The sequence below is a fragment of the Molossus molossus genome, unplaced genomic scaffold (genome assembly GCF_014108415.1).
Source record: "Molossus molossus isolate mMolMol1 unplaced genomic scaffold, mMolMol1.p scaffold_m16_p_23, whole genome shotgun sequence".
Taxonomy (NCBI): domain Eukaryota; kingdom Metazoa; phylum Chordata; class Mammalia; order Chiroptera; family Molossidae; genus Molossus; species Molossus molossus.
In genome coordinates this window covers 13,233,098-13,254,334 of record NW_023425359.1, presented here as the reverse complement: position 1 = coordinate 13,254,334, position 21,237 = coordinate 13,233,098, and the positions used below count along the sequence as shown (strand labels likewise).

The 21,237-nt window shown below is 37.0% G+C and overlaps 1 protein-coding gene across 5 annotated transcripts in view; it reads left to right on the top strand.

Moving 5' to 3' along the window:
- Positions 1 to 21,237, top strand: part of AHCTF1 (AT-hook containing transcription factor 1) — an 81,052-nt gene that overhangs the window by 16,550 nt on the left and 43,265 nt on the right. For 3 of the 5 annotated variants that reach the window (XM_036277605.1, XM_036277604.1, XM_036277602.1), the window contains 10 exons: positions 1,012 to 1,265; positions 5,277 to 5,457; positions 9,630 to 9,837; positions 11,225 to 11,341; positions 15,382 to 15,466; positions 16,452 to 16,602; positions 18,163 to 18,295; positions 18,396 to 18,577; positions 18,976 to 19,037; positions 19,696 to 19,824. In XM_036277605.1, the coding sequence (XP_036133498.1) occupies positions 1,012 to 1,265; positions 5,277 to 5,457; positions 9,630 to 9,837; positions 11,225 to 11,341; positions 15,382 to 15,466; positions 16,452 to 16,602; positions 18,163 to 18,295; positions 18,396 to 18,577; positions 18,976 to 19,037; positions 19,696 to 19,824 (1,502 nt within the window). Of the gene's footprint in view, positions 1 to 1,011; positions 1,266 to 5,276; positions 5,458 to 9,629; positions 9,838 to 11,224; positions 11,342 to 15,381; positions 15,467 to 16,451; positions 16,603 to 18,162; positions 18,296 to 18,395; positions 18,578 to 18,975; positions 19,038 to 19,695; positions 19,825 to 21,237 lie in introns of those variants that run through there. The other 2 variants (XM_036277606.1, XM_036277607.1) reach the window with 2 other exon arrangements.

The following is a 21,237-nucleotide window of genomic DNA, read 5'->3' as shown; positions in this document are numbered from 1 at the left end:
CACACTGACTGGGCAGGAGCAAGAAATTGAAAACCTATTTGAAAAAAGTAGTAACAAAATTTCCCTTACCTGGTGAAGGAAGTAGACATACAAGTCCTGGAAGCTCAGAGAGTCCAAAAAAAGATGAATCCAAAGAGGCTCACACCAAGGCACTTTATAATTTAAATGACAAAGGTTAAAGACAGCTCAAGGGAAAATTCAGGGTCTGTTCTTGATTCTTCTGTTTTACTCGCCCATGTCTTGCTCATCAGCAAGTAGATCCTTTTAGTTCTTTCTGCCTCTAAGATGAACCTTCAGTCAATCAACTTTTCCCTATTATTAGCTACCCAACTTAATTGTAGGTATCATCTCCCTATTTCTTTGTGCTTTTCCCTCTTATTGTCCATGTTTAGCAGCTGGAGTAATATTTAAAAACATAAATCAGATAGATTGTCACTGTCCTGCTTTTAATACCCTCTAGTTACTTTATATTGCAGGAAATCCAAATAAGACTAGTAAGGGACCAAGAAGGGCTTCTGATACTTCCTTTTGTTATGCTAGTTATCTCTTATCTTCTCAATTAGATTTTGAACTCTTCTGGGATAGTCTTGTTATATTTTATAACACCTAATTTAACACTTAAGGTATAATGTAGTTAAAGTATGGGCTTTGGAATTCGACAGACTTGGGGTCCACTTATGGCTGTTTGACTTTGGGCAAGTTATATATTGTATGAAAGTTTTAGTTGCTTTATCTCTGTATTGAGGTATGACAAGGAGTAAATGATAGTATTGTATTTAATCACATAGCATGGTACCTTTACTGAATGGTTACTTTATTATTATTTCAGTAGTAGTACATTTTATTTGACTAGTTTGAGGATCACTCTGTTGTATAAATGTTTAGATTTCAATTTGAAGATAACATGTAAAGTTTTATATAATGAACTATTATATATATAAAAGCTTTAATTCGTTTTGTTGTGTACATACAATATTACATAAACAACATTTTTGCTTTTTTTTCTTCTAGGGAAAAATGGACTTGCTTACTTGACTTGTGGTCCACAACTTGAGGTAGTAAACTCTATAACAGGAGAGCGGTTGTCTGCATATAGATTCAGTGGAGTGAGTGACGAGCCACCTATAATCCTAGCTGTGAAAGAATTCTCTTGGCAGAAGAGAACTGGATTGTTAATTGGATTGGAAGATGTAGAAGGGAGTGTTCTCTGTCTTTATGACCTGGGTATATCAAGAGTGGTTAAAGCAGTTGTTCTTCCTGGAAGGGTAGGTACTGTTTAAGATACGTGTACATTCTGTTTTCAAAACTGAACCCTTACTGGTTACAATGACACAGGTGTGTTTACTTTGTGAAAATTCATTGAGGTATATGTATATACATACACACATACTTCTAATTAGTTCACTTTTATGGAAGTGTGTTATTTTTCATTTAAAAGTTCAAAATAAAAAAGTTTCTAAAATATTTCTAAAATATTTGTTACAATGTTGTTGTTTTTTCCTGTTTTTGTTTGAGACTACAGTTGACCCTTGATCAATGCATGGGTTAGGGGCACTGCCCCCCCCCCCCCCCAGCACAGTTGAAAATCTGCATATAACTTTTTTTTAATCCTCACTTGAGGACATTTTTGCATTTATCTTCAGACAGAGTGGGAGGGAGAGAGGGGAGGAGAGAGAGAGAGAGAGAGAAACATCGATGTAAGAAATACATCGAATGGTTGCCACCCACATGACCCCAGCTGGGGCTGGGGACAAATGGGAACCAAACCTGGGTCTCTGGTCCACAGGCCGACACTCGAACCCCTGAGCCAAACTGGCCAGGGTTGCATATAACTTTTGATCTCCAAAAACTTCATAGCCTATTGTTAACTTGAAGCCTTACTGATACAATTAACACATACTTTGTATGTTGTATGTATTGTATACTGTATTCTTACAATAAGGTAAACTAGAAGAAAAAAATTTATAAGAGAAAATATATTTACAGCAGTGTATGTACTATGAAAAAAGCATACATGTATAAGTAGACCTGTGAAGTTCAAACCCATGTTGTTCAAGGGTCAACTATGTAGTCTTGGAGCAATATGCATTTAAATAGTGGATTCATTTATAATCACCTTTTATTAACTTTAATATCTTATTTTCCCTCCATATGCCAGACATCTTATCCAGTAGTAATTATAGAAGTACTTTAAATTTGGTTTGCCTTTAGCAGGTTTATTCCTGCTCTTTCATACATGGTGAGAACCTGTATACACTTACAAATGCACATACACACACCCACAAAATATAAAGTCATGGAAGAGTAGAATTCTTTCTACACCTGGTATGCAAAAAGTATGCACTTAGATATACATAAAAAAGTATGTGTGTATATGTAATGTATATAGTCATAGAGTAGAGTTTTTAAAGTTAAAAGGGAACTTAATGACGTTATATTTTTACAGTGGAGGAAATTGACCTCGTGAGTCAGTATTTGGGGTCTGAAGTAATTTATAGCCTAGTGTTTTATATGTGCTTGCCAGTGGTGATGATTCTGAGGCAAAATTAATTTAGCAATACATATATTGAGTGCTTTCTATAAATCAAGCCATGTGCTAGATTTTGGTTCATGCTGTCAAAAAGCTTGTAGTTTAGTAGAAGACCAACGTTAAGGGTACAACCTATTTATAAGTACTTTCATAAATTCAACCATTTAGATTCTAAATTTTAGAACATGGAGAACACCTGAATAATTTCTATTCAGAAACTTTGGACATTTCAGGCAAAGGGACCAGCATGTAAAAAGTTTCAATATATGGAATATTTGGAAAACTAGGCTTATTTAGAATCTCAGGGGGAGAGAAAGAAGTAGGAAGTGGGAGCCAGAAATGGTAAAGATTGAGTCAGATTGTGAGTGGGCTTGTTTGCGATTAAGGGTTTACTCCTAAAGTTTGTGGTGAAGTCATTTAAGTTAAAAGCAGAACTTTAGTGTAAAAAATTCCTAGCCCTGGCCGGTTTGGCTCAGCGGTTAGAGCATCGGCCTGCGGTCCTGAGAGACCCGGGTTCGGTTCCCACTAGGGGCGCGTACCTTGGTTGCAGTTTGTCCCCGGCCCTGGTTGGTTGTGCGGGTGGCAGCCACTCGATGTGTCCCTTTCACATCGATGTTTCTCTCTCTCTCTCTGTTCCTCTCTCTCCCTCCCACTCTACCTGAACAAAAAATGGAAAAATGTCCTCGGGTGAGGATAAAAAAAAAAAAAAAAAAGCCCTGGCCGGTTTGGCTCAGCGGTTAGAGCGTCGGCCTGCGGTCCGGAGAGACCCGGGTTCGGTTCCCGCTAAGGGCATGTACCTTGGTTGCAGTTTGTCCCCAGCCCTGGTTGGGTCGTGTGGGTGGCAACCACTCGATGTGTCGCTTTCACGTCGATGTTTCTCTCTCTCTCTCTCCCTCTCACTCTATCTGAACAAAATATCGAAAAATGTCCTCGGGTGAGGATTAAAAAAAAAAAAAAAAAAAATTCCTTAGGTTGGGGTAGTTCAGATAAATAATGATGATGAACTGAACCAAGGAAATGACAGTAGAATCAGAGAGGGTGAGACAGCTTCAGTATATACTCAGGAGGTAACATGGACAGGACATATTGATTATTTGGATAAGAGTAATTGAGAAGGAACTTACCTAAGTTCCTGGTAGTTCATTTGGGTGGATGGCTGGTAATACATGGAAAAGAGAATATAGAAGGAAAAGATGGGGAGAGTAGTGATAGGTAACTTCCAAAGAAGTTTGGTCAACTAGCTGGGTTTTTTTGGGTTGGAGCACAGTATTCCCTCTTTGTTTGCTTTTAAGTGCCTTATTTTAAGATTAAGTGCTGGCAGGATAGCTCCATTGCTTAAAGCATTGTCCTGATACACCAAGGTTGAGGGTTCAATCCCTGGTAGAGCAGATACAAGAATTAACCAATGAATGCATAAATAAGTAGAACACAAATTAATGTTTCTCTCTCTAAAAATCAATGAAAAAAAAAACCTAAAAGTTTAAAATTAAGTAAGTTAGCATTACCAGTTACTTTATATAGTATGTATATGAGGCATATAAGCTGTGACAGATTCCTTACCCCTCACTGAAACTGAAGAAAATAAGCTTTAGTATTTATAGACATTGTTACCATAATTTAGAAAGGGAAGACAATCCGTGAAATTATAGCTTTTAGAATTAGAAAAACTATGGAAGGTTTGTATACTAATGAAATATAATAGGGCCAGGCTTTCATCTATAGTAAAAAAGTATAGCCTGAAATTAAGTTTATATTAATGCATATACCATTGATAACAAATGTCCTCTTTTCCTTCTAGGATATTTAATCAGTATTATAGTAGAAATCACCAAATACTTAACAATGTATCGTATCTAATTAATATTTGTGAATTAATAGGGAAAACCAAATGTAAAATAAAATATGGACTATTAGGTACAGACATTTAATATTTAACTCATGAGATGAAGGGGGGAATATAACGTAATGTAGTAGCTACAGTATGATTTTTGTTTGTTTTTTTGTTTTTTGTTTTTGGTACGTGCCCCTAGCGGGAACCGAACCCGGTACTCTCTGGTCCGCAGGCCAGTGCTTCAACTGCTGAGTCAAACTGGCCAGGGCCAGTATGATTTTCTTTACGTAATTTCAATTCTCCTTAAATGCCAGTGATTGAGTCACTGCTAAAACTTTGTGTGAAGTCCATTATAACATAGCCCTTTTAAAGAAAATTATACCTCTTTTGGCTTTAAGGCATCGGCTGGACTTTTTTTTTAAGCATAAACAGTACATTTTTCTGGAGTGATTTGTTTTTACTCTTAAGAGAAGAGGTTATATAATTATAGAGTAGCTGGTTAAGAGCTTTAAAGTGAGAAAAATCTAGGTTTGAATTATATCATAAGTGTGACTTGAATAACTCAGCTAACCTTTATAAGCCTCTGGGTGTTGCATCTTTAAACAGGTATAATTATAGTCCAGTATTAAAGGGTTATTGTGAACATTAAATGAACCAATTAGCACAATGTCTGGCTTATATTAAATTCTCAATAAAAATCAGTTATTCCAGTGCATGATTTTTTAAATATATTGAAACAATGCTGTGATTCCTATTATATTGCAATGTTTCATTGTTACTCAGATTTATAAGTATCAATACAGATTTATGATTTTTGAAAATGTCTGTTATACTTAATAACCTGCTTTAATATAAAAATATATTGTATTTTCTCACTTTGTATAAGAAAAGCAAATCATATATTCTACTTTCTAGGTAACAGCTATTGAACCTATAATTAATCATGGAGGAGCGAGCGCAAGCACTCAGCATTTGCACCCAAGTTTGCGGTGGCTTTTTGGTGTGGCCGCTGTGGTAACAAATGTTGGACAGATCCTTCTTATTGACCTGTGTCTTGATGACTTATCATGCAGTCAGAATGAAGTAGAGGCATCAGGTAATTAGAAATTCTTTGTTTGAAACCAGAAATTGATATTCTGATATATATGGGATTGATTTTTAAAAAGAAAAAAAAAATGTTATGTAGAGACTTTTTTTTTTTTTTTTTTAATTTTCACCAGAGGATATTTTTCCATTTATCTATTTATCTTCAGGTTGGGAGGGAGGGGGGAAGAGAGAGAGAAAGAAAGAAACAAACATTGATGTGAGGGAGAGAGAGACAACCAAGGAACATGCCCTTGACTGGAATTGAACCCGAGACTCTCTGGTCTATGGGCCAATGCTCTAACTGCTTAGCCAGACCAGCCAGTGCTATAGAGACTTCTTTATATATCAGTTTCTTTTATTGTTTGGACCTATTTTAATGTTGTGGGCACTGTGGATACTTTTTGTTAGTCTATTTTATTGATGAAGTGTTCATATACTAAAGTAGATATTGAAAGAGATAGGGAGAGAGAGAGAGAAACATCAAAGTGAAAGGGACACATCGAGTGGCTGCCACCCGCATGACCAACCAGGGCTGGGGACAAACTGCAACCGAGGTACATGCCTTTAGTGGGAACCGAACCCGGGTGTCTCTGGACCGTAGGCTGTCACTCTAACTGCTGCGCAAAACCGGCCAGGGCGTAGTATGTTTTAATGATCCTTTGTATTTCTGTGGTGTCAGTTGTTACTTCTCTTTCATTTCTGATTTTGTTTATTTGGTTTCTCTCTTTTTTTTTTGGTGAGTCTGGCTAAAGGTCCATCTATCTTGTTTATTTTTTCAAACAACCAGCTTTTTGTTTCATTGATCTTTTGGATTGTTCTTTTAGTCTCTATGTTGTTTATATCTACTCTGACCTTTACTATTTCCTTCCTCCTGCTAGCTCTGGGTTTTTCTTTTTGTTTACTTTCTAGTTCTTTAAGTTGTAGGGTTAAAAAGTCAATTAGGAATTTTTCTTGTTTCTTGAGGTAGGCCTGTAGTGCTATGAACTTCCCTCTCAGGACTGCTTTCGCTGTGTCCCATAGATTTTTTGGTATGTGTGTGTTTGTTTTCATCGGTGTCCAGGAATTTTTAAATTTCTTCCTTGATCTCGTTAGTAGCCCATTCGTTGTTTAATAACATGCTATTTCACCTTCAAGTGTTTGAATGTTTTTGTGTGTTTTTATTGTAATTGAGTTCTAGTTTTCAGCCACTGTGATCTGAGAAAATGCTTGATAAGACTTCACTTTTCTTGAATTTGTAGAGACTTGATTTGTGTCCTAACATGTGGTCTATCTTTAAGAATGGCCCATGTGCACTTGAGAAGAATGTAAATTCTGCAGCTTTGGGGTGAAATGTTCTGTAAATATCAATGAAGTCCAACTGATCTAGTTTGTCTTGTAAGGACTCCATGTCCTTGTTAATTTTTTGTTTAGAAGATCTATCCAGTGGTGTCAGTGGCATGTTAAAGTCACCCCTATGATCGTGTTGCTATTGATCTCTCCCTTGAAGTCCTCCAGAAGTTTTTAAATATATTTTGGTGCTCCCGTATTTGGTGCATATATGTTTACCAGGGCTATAGCTTCTTGTTGGATTGATCCTTTTAATATTATGTAGTGACCTTCTCTGTCTCTTATCATGGCCCTTGTTTTGACGTCTATCATGGCCCTTGTTTTGACGTCTATCTTGTGAGATATGAGTATTGCTATACCAGCTCTTTTTTCATTTTCATTTGCTTGGAAAAACTTTTTCCATCCCTTCACTTTCATCCTGTGGGAGTCTTTTGTTATGACTCTTGTCAACAGCATATATATGGGTCATGTTTTCTTATCCACTCAGCTACCCTATGTCTTTTGATTGGAGCATTTAAGCCATTTACATTTAAGGTAATTATTGATAGTTATTAGTTGCCATTTTAATTTTATGCCTGTGTTCCTCTGTCTGTTTCTTCTTCTTCTTACAACAGTCCCTTTAGCATTTCTTGGAATGCTGGTTTGGTGGTGGTAAATTCCTTTAGTTTTTTTTTTTTTTAATCCATGAAGCTTTTTATTTGTCCTTTAATTTTGAATGGTAGCCTTGCTGAATAGAGTAATCTTGGATTCAGACCCTTGCCTTGCATTACTTTGTACACTTCATGCCACTCCCTTCTGGCCTGTATCACTTCTATTGAGAAATTAGCTCACAGTCTAATGGGAGCTTCCTTGTAGGTAACTTTCTGTCTCTCTCTTGCTTCCTTTAATCTTTCTTTGTCACCCTGGCCGGTTTGGCTCAGCGGTTAGAGCGTCGGCCTGCGGTCCAGAGAGATCTGTGTTCGGTTCCTGCTAAGGGCAGGTACCTCGGTTGCAGTTTGTCCCTGGCCCTGGTTGGGTCGTGCAGGTGGCAACCACTCAATGTGTCTCTTTCACATTGATGTTTCTCTCTCTCTCTCTCTCTCTCTCTCTCTCTCTCTCTCTCTCTCTCTCTCGTGCGCGCGCACCTTCCCGCCCTCCCACTCTATCTGAACAAAAAAAAGGAAAAATGTCCTCTGGTGAGGATAAAAATAAATAAGATTCTTTCTTTGTCTTTAATGTTTGCCATTTTTATTATGCTGCGTCTAGCTGTGGTCTTCTGGGGTTCGTCTTGCTTGGGACTCTCTGTGTTTCCTGGACTTGTGTGACTTTTTCCTTCACCAGTTTAGGGAAGTTTTCTGTCATTATTTCTTCAAACAGGTTCTCTGTTTCTTTCTCTGATTCTTCTCCTTTTGGTGTCCCTTTAATGCGAATGTTATTACGTTTTGTATTGTCCCACAACTCCTTTAAACTTTCCTCCTGCTTTAAAATTTTTTTTTTCCATTTGCTGCTCTATTTGAGTGTTTTTCTCTACCTTGTCTTCTTAGTCACTGATTTGATCTTCAGCTTTTTCTAATCTACTATTGAACCATTCTAAGGTATTTTTCATAACTGCTATGTCATTCTTTATTTTCTCTTGATTTTTATGCATAGCATGTCTCTTTTTTTAAAGCTGAAGTAGATAGATCCCAGTGAGCTCTTCATAATTCTTACTAAGTTGTTTGTAGTTCTCAACAAATTGTTTGAGCATCCTTAAAATTATTGCTTTGAATTCTTTATCTGACAGGTTCCTGTCTTCCATTTCCTGTAGTTCCTTTTCTGGTGATTCCTCTTTTTCTTTCCTTTGGGTGTTGTTTGCTTGTCTTCCCATTTTAGCCGTCTGGTAGCTCTAGACCTGCTGAGGGATGTTTGGGTGTGTATGCAGCTCACTGTATATCAAATAAGGCTACTATGCCTCCTAGACTGTTTTGTTGCATGTTGCCTCTTGCCTGCTGTGGATCCTGGAGGATTGACTACTGAGGGCTGGTATTGGTGTGTCCTGCTGGTGCTGCTGCTGGATCTCGTGGGCCTCTCTGGAGCTGTGTTCCCAGCTGGTGCCACCTGTAGCTGTATAGCTCAGGCCCTGTTGGAGCCGTGCTCCCTGCCTGTACTACGGGTAGCTGGGTCGCACAGTCTCTTTGGAGACCCAGCTATATGCCTATCTTGTGGGCACCTGGGTCGCCACAGGCCTCTCTGGTGCCCCAGCACCCCGCAGGTCCCATGGGTAACTGGATCGTACAGTCCCTTTGACCTGGCTCTACCCCTATTTTGTGGGCAGCTGGGTCGCACACTGGGGGAACCTTTTTCTGCCAAGGGTTATTTGAGTATTTATAACATCATTCATGGGCCAACGCGCTACCCTGGCCAGCTGAGCCAAACTGGCCAGGGTAATTTATTTCATTATTACTTCTTAAATTATATTGTTCAATTTAAGTTTACATTCTATATTGAATCAGTTTCAGGTCATTTATTATTATTTTTTTGGTGCTTAAAATGTTCTTTTTCATGTAGTCTGACAAATTCCTCTTAGACTTTGATGGTTTTCTAAATTTCTGACACTAACATGTGCTAGGCTCACTTTATATATTTTCTGCCGCAGACCTGAAACCAGCCATTTCACCAAGGAGCATATTTGGGTTAAAATTGCATAATTAAATGTGTTTTGAAAATTATAGCATTTAAGTAGATAAGGGTGACTTTCATATTTCAGCATACTTTATCACTAATCTTATTCTGATTTACTCCAGTAGTCTTCAGTTACTGCTTGAATAATGGGTGACACATTTGTTTTCATGCTGTTTCTAGTTTATCTCACTTTTTTTTTTTTTTTTTTTTTTTTAGACCTTGAAGTTATAGCAGGTATTCCAGCTGAAGTACCACACATCAGAGAACATGCAATAGGAGAAGGACGCCATCTGTGCTTTCAGTTAGTAAGCCCATCAGGAACAGCTGTTTCAACTCTAAGTTACATAAACAGGACAAATCAGCTTGCTGTGGGTTTTTCTGATGGCTATCTAGCACTCTGGAATATGAAAAGCATGAAAAGAGAGTAAGTATAACTTTTTTCTTTGATTTGATTTTTGGTAACATCTTTCCTGATATAACTTGTATTCTATTAATATGTAAAAATTAGTCTATGGAGAAAGGTAGGATAGATTAGTGATTGAATGAGTGACTATGAATAATTTTTCATTGTGTAACTCATGACTTGACATGATAATGGAATGACTTAGCACATGAATTTAGGTTGATTTTTTTTTTCTAGTGTATATTTAAAAGGAATTTCAGTTATTGTGGTGTTCATTTTGCTAGTATGGTATAACTAAAGATAAATCACATATTTGTATAGTATGAATTCTTTCAGAAGTACTTTTCATATGTGTAAAGTAGTAGTTCTTAATTGACAGAAAAACAGGCTTAAAAAAATCAGTTATAAAATACTGTGTTTTAAAATTGTCACGCTGTGAAAAACTTCCTCTAAATATAATAATATCGATACTTTTATGGTGTTAAAATTGCTGAAGAATTAACCTCTTATTGAGGGAGGTTGCAAATAGGTCTTCTAGGTTTTTAATTTAGTCCTATTAAGAGTTAAGTAAATAAATGTCTATTTGTCTCTTAAGTTGTCCATTTAATATTTCTTCATTTTTATTCAAGGTATATTGGACAGCTATTTTGAGTAATTTATCTTGCAAATGAGTGAACAAAAATAGTTACCTTTTTGACTTTTTGCTGTCTTGCCAACAAATTGGTGCCTACTTGCCAAGTTTGAAGTGAAGGAAAAAGAGAGATGGAAGATAAGAAAATTTCCTCATCTCAAACTAGGCCCTCTTCTTACTGTTGGGTTGTTGGATAATATTAGAGTATTACAAGCCCCCTAGGGTAAATGCTGACTATCTTTGCACTTCCACAAAGTCAAATTCTTCTGCAGAGTACCGGTGATGAAGTGCCGATGCTACTCTTTAGTACCTCCCTGTGGGAAGTCCATCTCACTTTATTCCTGAGGACCTGGAGAATCTGGCTTCTACATTGTTTTCTCTAGCACTATATCATTTTTTGGGTTTATGGGAACTCTTCAGACTTGAACACATTTTGTTGTGGTAGTGAGGAAACGAACTCTTAAACTCAAGCAGCTGAAATGGAGTGTTGTGGCAGTTTTTCATCTCTAATTGGGGAGCAATACATAGTGGCATACATTTATATGTACTAGTTCACACATACATGTATGCATGTGCTTTAGTAATTTTAGCCCTTCCCAATTCTTCCTGGGGGATGGGTGCCATGCCCATTGTCTTGATGTCTTGTATCCTGTGTATTTCTACAGATGGTCATATGAACTGTAGTTGCTCTAACTCAAATTCTTATATTGAGGCACCTTTTTTCACATAGTTATAATTTAAAAGTACAAAGTATACTAGTCTTTGTGCCTCATATAGGTACTACACACAATTGGAAGGTGGAAGGGTTCCTGTATATGCTGTTACTTTTCAAGAACCTGAGAATGATCCTCGTAATTGCTGTTACTTGTGGGCTGTTCAGTCTACACAAGATAGGTAAGTATGATACATGTAGTTTTAAAAAATATTTGTTAAGCCCAACTGGTATAGATCAGTGGTTGAGTGTCGACCCATGCACCAAGAGATTCAATTCGCGATCAGGGCACATGCCCAGGTTGTAGGCCAAATCCCCATTTGGGGGCCATGCAGGAGGCAGCCAGTTGATGTTCTCTGTCATTGATGTTTCTTTCTATCTCCCTCTCCCTTCTTCTCTTTGTAAAATCAACAAAGAAAAAAAAAATTAAAAATAAAATAAAAATATTTGTTAAGCCCAGCCAGTGTGGTCAGTGGTTGAGTGTTGACTCATGCACCAATGGGTTGCCGGTTCGATTCCTGGTCAGGTCACATGCTCAGGTTGTGGGCCCAATCCCCAATGGGGGTTATGCAGCAGATGGCCAGTTGATGTTGTTTCTCATTAATATTTCTGTCTCTCTCTACCTCTCCCTTCCTCTCTCTCTAAAATCAATAAAGAAAAAGTAAATAAAAGTAAAATATTTGCCATTGCCAATTTGGCTCAGCGGTAAGAGCGTTGGCCTGCGGTCCAGAGAGACCCCGGTTTGGTTCCCGATAAGGGCACGTACCTCAGTTGCAGTTTGTCCCTAGCCCTGGTTGGGTCGTGCGGTGTTTCTCGAAGTATCCCTTTCACATCCATGTTTCTCTTCCTCCCTCCTTCCCTTCCTCCCACTCTATCTGAACAAAAAATGGAAAAAATGTCCTTGGGTGAGGATTAAAAAAAAGAAAAGTAAAAATATTTGTCAAAAATGGAGCAACAGTTAATTTCTTTTGGAAAGTTTTATACTTTGTACTGTGTTGTCTCTTTTTAGTGAAAGCAACATAATTCAGTGAATTATGATAGTGAAATGATTTAAAAATTTAAATGATTATCTCTACATGTTTAATTCTCAGATATCAGAGAGAAGAAATTGTGCTTCCTTGACTTGTTTCAAGGGAGCCAATTCAGATGAGCAGGCAACCTGTTATTATCATAGGCAGTTTTTATGACTTTCCATATTCTGTTGTAAGGACATCTTTTCTCTTTATAAGCTTTTTTTTCCCCCTCTGTGTTTGGTATGCCTCTCTCATTTTTATTTATCCCTATACTTGCCTTTTATAGTATATTTTTAGGATTAATTTGGTCTGTTTTTCCCTGTCATAAGCTCTGTTTTGTTCTAACTACAACAGGTAAATCTTTCTTTTCATTTAATTTCTAATTGTTTAAGCTTGTTCATTTCCAGTGCTAGAACAGTATAATATTGATTATCTTTTCTTTTACTTACTTAGTTCTTTCTTTGATCAATGAAATGAAAGTTTGTGGTGTAAATGCCATAATCTTGATAAATCACTGCTTCCAGTACATTCTCTTCCCAAATCACATTCTACCTTAGAATTTATGTACCTGAATTGTGGGCAATTTGGATTTTTGTGTTCAATGTCTCCACTTTTGAGGTTTTGTCTTACCTTACTTTTATAGTAAGTCAGTGATTGAAAATATGATTTGTAATTTTTGAAATTTGTCAGTCCTGGAGAAAAATTGAAATGAAAATGTAGAGACAGCTATAGAGATGCCCCTTTATTTCGGTCAAATTCATATTTCCATTCATCTGAGTGTAATAGGGGCCAGCAGCATTGAGAAATGTGTCTTGTGAAGGCTTGTGCTATGAGGAATGAATGGGGTACTTTTATCTAAACAATTTTTGTATTCCACTTATTTTTTCTTCCAATTCTATCTTTTGATGATGGTTTTATAAATGTATTAGTCTTTGTGTGGATTCTTTCTTTTACTTTTTCTGAATTCCTACACTGAAGTCTAGATGGGTTTCCTCTTAAAATTATAAGTGATGCTCACTTTATTTTTTATTTCTAGCTTCATCACTTATTTTTTATTTTTATTTTAAAAAAATTTATTGTTGACAGTATTACAGATGTCCCCCATTTTTCTCCCCTTTACTCCCCTCCACCCAGACCCTGCCCCACATCAGGTCTTCCCCACACTATTATCTGTGTCCATGGGTTACGCATATATGTTCTTTATTTTTTTATCCTCACCTGTGGCCATTTTTGCATTTATCTCCAGATAGAGCAGGAGGAGGGAGGGAGGGAGAGAAACATCGATGTGAGAGAGACACATTGACTGGTTGACAACCTCAACTGGGGCCAGAGACGAACGAACTGCAGCCCTTAGCAGGAATCGAAACTGGGACTCTTCTAGTCTGTGGGCCGACACTAACCGCTAAGCAAAACAGCCAGGGCCATATATGTTCTTTAGTTAATCTCTTCCTGTCTCCTCCACCCCCTTCCATCTGAGGTCTGTCATTCTGTTTCATGCATCCATGCCTCTGGACCTGTTTTGTTCGTCAGTTTATTTTGTTCATTAGATTCCACATATAAGTGAGATTATGTGATATTTGTCTTTCCTTGACTGGCTTATTTTGCTTAGCATAATAATTTCCAGGTACATCCATGCACTTGCAAAGGGTAAGAGATCCTTCTTTTTTTTTTCACAATATTCTATTGTGTACATGTACCACAGCTCTTTTATCCACTCATCTACTGATGGACACTTGGGCTGTTTCCAGATTTTAGCTACTGTAAATAACGCTGCTGTAAAGATGGGGTACACATATTCTTTCTGATTGGTGTTTTGGGATTCTTAGGATATATTCTCAGACGTGGGATCACTGGGTCAAATGGCAGTTCCTTTTTTTTTTTTTTTTTTTGCACATTTTTCTTCAGATGGGGGTGGGAGAGAAAGAAACATCGATGTGAGAGAAACACATCGACTGGCTGCCACCCACACAACCCCAACCAGGGCCGGGGACAAACTGCAGCCGAGGCACATGCCCTTAGCAGAAACCGAACCCGGGTCTCTCTGGACCACAGGCCAACGCTCCAACTGCTGAGCCAAACTGGCCAGGGCTGGACATTTTAATTATGTAAATTCTTCCAATCCATGAACACAGTATATATGCTTCCACTTGTTTGTATCTTCCTCTATTTCCTTTTTCAATGTCCTATAGTTTTCCAAGTACATTTACCTCCTTGGTTACGTTTATTCCCAGGCATCTCATTTTTTGTTGTTGTTGCAGCAATGATAAATGGGATTACTTTTTTAGGGTTTTTTTTTTTCTGAGAGTTTATTATTGGTATATAAAAATGCCATTGATTGCTAGATGTTAATTTTGTATCCTGCTACTTTGCCAAATTCAATAATTAAATATAACAGTATTTTGATGAAGTCTTTAGAGTTTTCTATGTACAATATCATGTTATCTGCAAATGATGAGGTTTTTACTTCCTCCTTTCCAATTTGGGTGCCTTTTATTTCTTCTTTTCTGATCACTGTGGCTAGGACATCCAGTACTATGTTGAATAAGAGTGGTGAAAGCAGACATCCCTGTCTTGTTCCTGATCTTAAGGGAAATGTTTTTAGTTTTTGCTAATTAAGGATGATGTTGGCTGTAGGTTTGTCATATATGACCTTTATTATGTTGAGGTATGATCCTTCTGTTACCACTTTGCTAAGAGTTTGTATCATAAATTGGTGCAGGATTTTGTCGAATGACTTTTCTGCATCTATTCATATGATCGTGTGATTTTATCCTTTATTTTGTTTGTGGTGTATCACTCTTATTGGACTTACTGTACCTACTGGGGCAACAGAAGCTGGGAACTAGAAGTATATTTTAGACAGCCATATGCCTAACTAAAGCAAAAATATACCTTTTGAAGAATGAAAAGGTATACTGACTGGGCAGTTACAGTTTCTGCTACATAAGGTGTCATCTAACGTATGCAAACACTATCAGCTAAAGTTAATTAGAATAAAAAAATTAAAAATTAGTTTTTGTTTCAAAGCATTGTATTTTGTGAAAAACAAAACTGAATTCTTCACAGTGACCTTAGTTTTATCACATGAACTCAATACTGTCTACAAACTAAATTAATCTGGGCAGCAAGAGATGCTTAATTAATTATTATGATTTTTAGTATTTTTTAGGAGAAATACTAAAGAAAACGTTAATCTCTTTCTCTTTCAGTGAAGGGGATGTTTTGAGTCTGCATCTGCTTCAGCTGGCCTTTGGTGATAGAAAGTGTTTGGCATCAGGACAAACCTTATATGAGGTAAATGATAATGGTAATATGGCTTCATATTACCATTTTGTTCATTGTTCACCTATTTTAAGTCTTTGTTTTAAGATATTAAGATATCGAAGTTTTTCTCATATTTAAGTTAGTACTGTATTCATAATATAATGGAAAAAGTATTAGATTTGGGCTTAGGAGACCAGCTGTTTTACCAGGGTAGCACTATTAGCTCTCCAGGGATCATTTTCCTCTAAAACCGAAGCTTGAGGCCTAAATGGTAACCAGGAAAAAGAACCGCACTTTATTGCTCTAACATGTCAAGCAATAAACCACGGGGTGACTAAATAGTCTTGTCACTGACATTTAATTACAAAAGAGGGTAAATGCTAGTCTTTTATATGACTATTTTTCTGGCTGAATTCTTGAGGCAGTAGTGGGGTGCTGTGTTAATAGCCATGTTTGGTCAACCCTTACATTCCATTCTCTAGAACAGGCTTTCTAAACCTAGTGTTTGAGGGTATAGGGTTGGGACTCCATAAGTTTCTGAATTATGTGTGGCATATTTATGCTTATGAATTTTGGGGGGAACGTTTCATAGCTTTTGTCAGATTCTCAAAGGGATTGTTGAACAAAGAAAACTTAACTATTCTAGAGCAAGATTTTCATTGAGAACACAGGAGTAGGTTTGCTGGCCTAGAGTATATGTATAGATAATTTTAGTGGGTAGTCCAATTTACTCTCCAACCACTAGTGCATGAAAGTTCTCCTGGTTGATAACAGCTTTAAAAGATTTATAGGTAGTTATTTTTGAGAGACCTAAAACTAGCCTTTTATTTGATAAATATTTTATACTATATAAAATTTTAGAGCTCCTTTCAGTGTTAATGTTCTCTTTGGGGTTTAACTTTGTTTTGTTTTCTTTGTATGGAAAATCTTTAAATTTAGAGAACATTTAATTTCAGAATGACTTTTTGCTTAGAATTTTATTAAGATAAAGATTTTTGTACATTTTATTTTTCAGGGGTTAGAGTACTGTGAAGAAAGATATGCACTGGACCTCACATGTGGCATGTTTCCTTTGAGGGGACAGACTAGTAATACCAAACTATTGGGATGCCAGAGTATAGAGAAATTTCGATCTCATGGTGATAGGGAGGAAAGCATGAGTGAAGGTTAGTTCAAAGTATTCTTATATGCCATGTGAATGCTTGGTTTAAGATTTATATTTTTTAAAATTGATTTTAGAGAGAGAGAAACATTGATTTTTTTTGTTTTACTTATTCATGCATTCATTGTTTGATTCTGGTATGTGCCCTGACTGGGGATTGAACCTACTACCTTGGCATATGGGGACGATGCTCTTAAAATTTATCTTGATTTGAAATTTATGATATGTGTTGGTTTCTACAGTTTATACTCCTGGCAGTTAAAAAATTGGAATACTAATTATGGATTTTATCCAGGTCTCTATGAGATACTGGGTATTTGTTCTCCACATTGCTATATTAAACTCAACTGAACAGATTAAGGAAATGAGGGAATTTTCTGTTTTAATCTAACTTACAAAACAGACAAACAAAATGGTCTCTAGTTTTCCTCCGGACCGCAGGCTGATGCTCTAACCGCTGAGCCAAATCGGCCAGGGCTGGTCTCTAGTTTTAACTACTGTGAATAGTTTCTGAATAGTCCAAGAATAATATTTCTCTGTTTTTGTTTGTTTGTTTGTTTGTTTGGAGACATGACAAACATGCCTTGGTTGCCTTGAATTTTCTCTCTGTCTTCTTTAGTGTGATTCCTTTTGCCTGATAGACATTCTAGGATAGTAAATTGCACAGACTTTAGAATCCAACATGGATTCAAATCCCAGCTCTGTCACTAGTTGTGACCTTTGACAAATTTTAACATTTCTCAGCCTCTGTTTTTCCATCTGTGAGTGGGATAATAAAGTTATGCATTTTGAAAAGGGTGGGTGTCAGGATTTAAATGTGCTTATGTGATAGGTTCATTCAGTTCTGGGAGTGCTCAGTAGAACCCTGGTTGTGTTTGTGTTCTTGTTAGGATTCATTCTCATGGTTAGCTCGTTCATTCACCCTAGAGATGTCTTTGTCCTATGCCCCACATCTCTGTTAGTCATCCAGTTTTCACATCCAGCTAAACATGTCAAAACCAGAAACTATTCTTTCTCACTTGCATCTTTTTTAAAAAACTATTTCCCGTTGTCTCATATTTTTACTTTCTTCTTTCCTTCTATTAATGCTTCTTCGTTCCTATCTTTTTATTCCATAGCCACTACCTTGTCTGTACTTGTTTTTTTCCCCTCTTATCTACATGTAGCTAGATCAGTCCTTTTCAACCAGAATTTCTTTAAACAATTACGATCTAAGGCCGAAAGGCAACCATTTTAAGTATTGATAGTCTCAGGTATTAGCTATATATAATTCTTGGGAGAATGTTCAAATTATTTCCTACTTTCTACCTCCAGTACCTCAAAGTTGCCAAGGTGTTAACTGAGAACTAGCCAGAATGTAACATTTCTGATGAGTTTTTAATAAGGTGTTCTTGAAATATAAAAAGTCAAGATACACGGGAATAAATCTCTACTTATAAAATACATGATAAAAATGTGTTTTGGCAAATTAAATCAAATATGAATTTATGAGAAAATCTCGTTATATTTAGGGGATTTTACTTTGAGATTATTCTATTTTTTTTTAATTGTCTTTTTCTTTTAGCTCTGTCTCCTGACACTAGTGTTTCAGTCTTTACCTGGCAAGTGAATATATATGGACAAGGAAAGCCTTCTATATATTTGGGGATCTTTGACATAAATCGTTGGTATCATGCACAAATGCCAGATTCGTTAAGGTACAATTCTCTCCCTCCCTTCCTCCTTTTCTCCCTCTCTCTCTCTATTTGTATCTGTACCAGTTCAGTGACTTAATAATTTTGTAAATTTTTCTTTTAGATCAGGAGAATATCTACACAATTGCCCTTATTTTGCATTGTGGTCACTGGATTCTGTTGTAAGTAGGACTTCTCCACATTACATCTTGGATATATCAGTACACGAGAGAAGTTTAAGTCGAGGAGTTTCTCCCTCCTACTGTCCTCCTGAGCAGTTTTTTAACCCAAGTTCCTATAATTTTGGTATGTATTTTTCTAACATTACCTTTTGAAAAAAAATAACATGCAAGAGTGTGTGGGTATGTGTACTTGTGTTTCATATATGTGTATAGTATTATTTGTTAATATCTCATTGTCAGCTAATATATGGGTAACTTAGGAAATTGATACATGTACATGATAAATTTAATAATTTATAAAGAAATCACTGTTGAATTTGCTAGAAAATATTAAATATTTCACATTTGGTGCATTTGTGATAAGTTTTGGTATCTTGTTAGGATATAAGTACCTGGAAAATTTATTTTAAAATTTATTATATGTAATAATTTGATATCTTGGCTAACAATCTGTTAAGATAAATTCTGTTGTATAAATTGCCATCTCTAATATTTAAATGGATTTTTAAAATCTTTTTTTAGATGCTACTTGTTTGTTAAACTCAGGAGTTGTTCATATAACTTGTACTGGCTTTCAGAAGGAGGTAAGTAACAATACTGTGGACAGTGTTATTGAACTCAAGTCAGATCATGGACTTTAACCTTATGGTAGCTTCTACTAGGTTAATAAGAGGTATTGGGATGTTTTTAGCAGCTTTCTGTGAATGTTAGCTACTTAAACCCCAAGAAAAAGAGCAAAAAGTGGCCTTACTGTATCCCTTTTTATCCTTCCTCTGAATTCTCCTTTCTTCAGAAAGCTTATGAATAAAGAAGGTACCTGGCATAGTGGTATAGTGCCTGGCACAGAGCAGGTAATAACTATATGTTGAAAAATACTTTTCCAGGGAAATATCAAATGACAAACCTTTAAATTTGTAATTAGCTAGATGTGGATGAATGCCATATTTATATCAGTTCTCTTTTATATTTGGCCAAGAGGAATAAATTGCAGGGGCGCGCGCGTGTTCATTAAGCTCTGTTACCAGTCTATCAGCTTTAGAGAAGGTGACATGGTTACCTTTCATTAAACGTAAGCTACCTAAAATACCCTTATCAAGAGTATTATTTATGATTAGGAAGCGTTGATTTAGCCGAGGAACCTATGAACCCTTTTTCTTGAAGTACAAAAATGTAGTCTTCTCTTAAATTTAGTTATTTGAATTGAGTATATTTGATATTTTATTCTTGATCAATCTGTTACAGACTTTGACTTTTTTAAAGAAATCAGGACCATTTATCAATGAAGTCATTTCTGATGGTTATAATCGATGTCTTGTGGCTGGCCTTCTTTCACCAAGACTTATTGATATTCAGCCTTCCACTTTAAGTCAGGTGAGATTATTTCTTTTTAATCTTCACCCAAGGATATGTTTTATTGAGTTGTTTGTTTTTTTAATCCTCACCTGAGAAAGGTTTTCCACTTTTGTTAAGATAGAGTGGGAGGGGGAGAGAGGAATAGAAAGAGGGAGAAACATCAACGAAGTGAAAGGAACACATCAAGTGACTGCCTCCTGCACGACCCCAACCAGTGCCAGGGATGAACTGCAACCAAGGTACGTGCCCTTGGCTGGAATCAAACCCGCGACTCATTGGTTCATGGGCCGATGCTCTAACCGCTGAGCCAAACTGGCCAGGGCTGTTTTGTTCTTTTTTAAGAGAGAGAGAGCGCCCGGTTGGTGTGGCCTAGTGGCTGAGCATCGACCCATGCACCAAGAGGTTGCTAGTTTGATTCTTGGTCAGGGAACATGCGCAGATTGTGGGCCCATTTGGGAGACATGCTGGAGGTGGCCAATAGATGTTCTGTCATTGATGTTACTGTCTCTCCCTCTCTCTTTAAAAATCAATAAAGAAAAAAAAAAGAGAGGGAGAAACATCCGTGTGAGAGAAATATTAGTTACCTCCTGTACATGCCCAACTGGGGATCAAACCCACTACTTAAGTATGTGCCCTGACCGGGAATCAAACCCGCAGCCATATGGTATGCAGAGTGATGGCTCCAACCAACTGACCCACCCGGCCAGGGCAGGTTAGATGGTTTTTAAGTTTGTTCCTTTTGTATTGTATGTTATCTTTTTTTTTTTTTTTTTTGGTATGTGCCCCTACGAGAACCGAACCCGGGACCCTCTTATCCACAGGCTGGCGCTCCAACCGCTGAGCCAAACCGGCCAGGGCCTGTATGTTACCTATTATAATAATAATTTATTAGACAATTTCTGCAAAAGTAGTATAATACCCACTCTGTGTGATCAGGCTTGGATTAGGCTTAAAATTCATACTCTCAGGACCCAGTAGGCCATAACTTGGTACCAGGTTCACTTAGCTGTATAGAAGAAGGATGTAGGACAGGAAACACACAGTGGCTGCATCAGGCATGTTTTAAGTAGAAGTTGTTTTAACAGTGTAGGGGCCATTTTCCAGCCTCCAGATAGAATAGCATAGGTGCAAGAGTACAAAACCATGAGTGGAAATTATATTGACCTAGGTGAATCTCATGGTGTGTAGCAACAAAGTATGGTCCCTGACATCAGCTTCACTAGGAACTTGTTAGAATGCATGTTCTTGGTTCCTACCCTAGAGCTACTAAATCAGAATATCCAGTAATAGAGCTCAGCTATCTGTGTTTTAATAAAGCTCTTGATATAATTCTGAATCAGTGTTTCGAGAACCATTGTTCTAAAGAAACAAGTATCTTGTGAAAACCTATTAGTGAAGATTCCAGTTTCCTGCAAAACAAGACAGTTATAG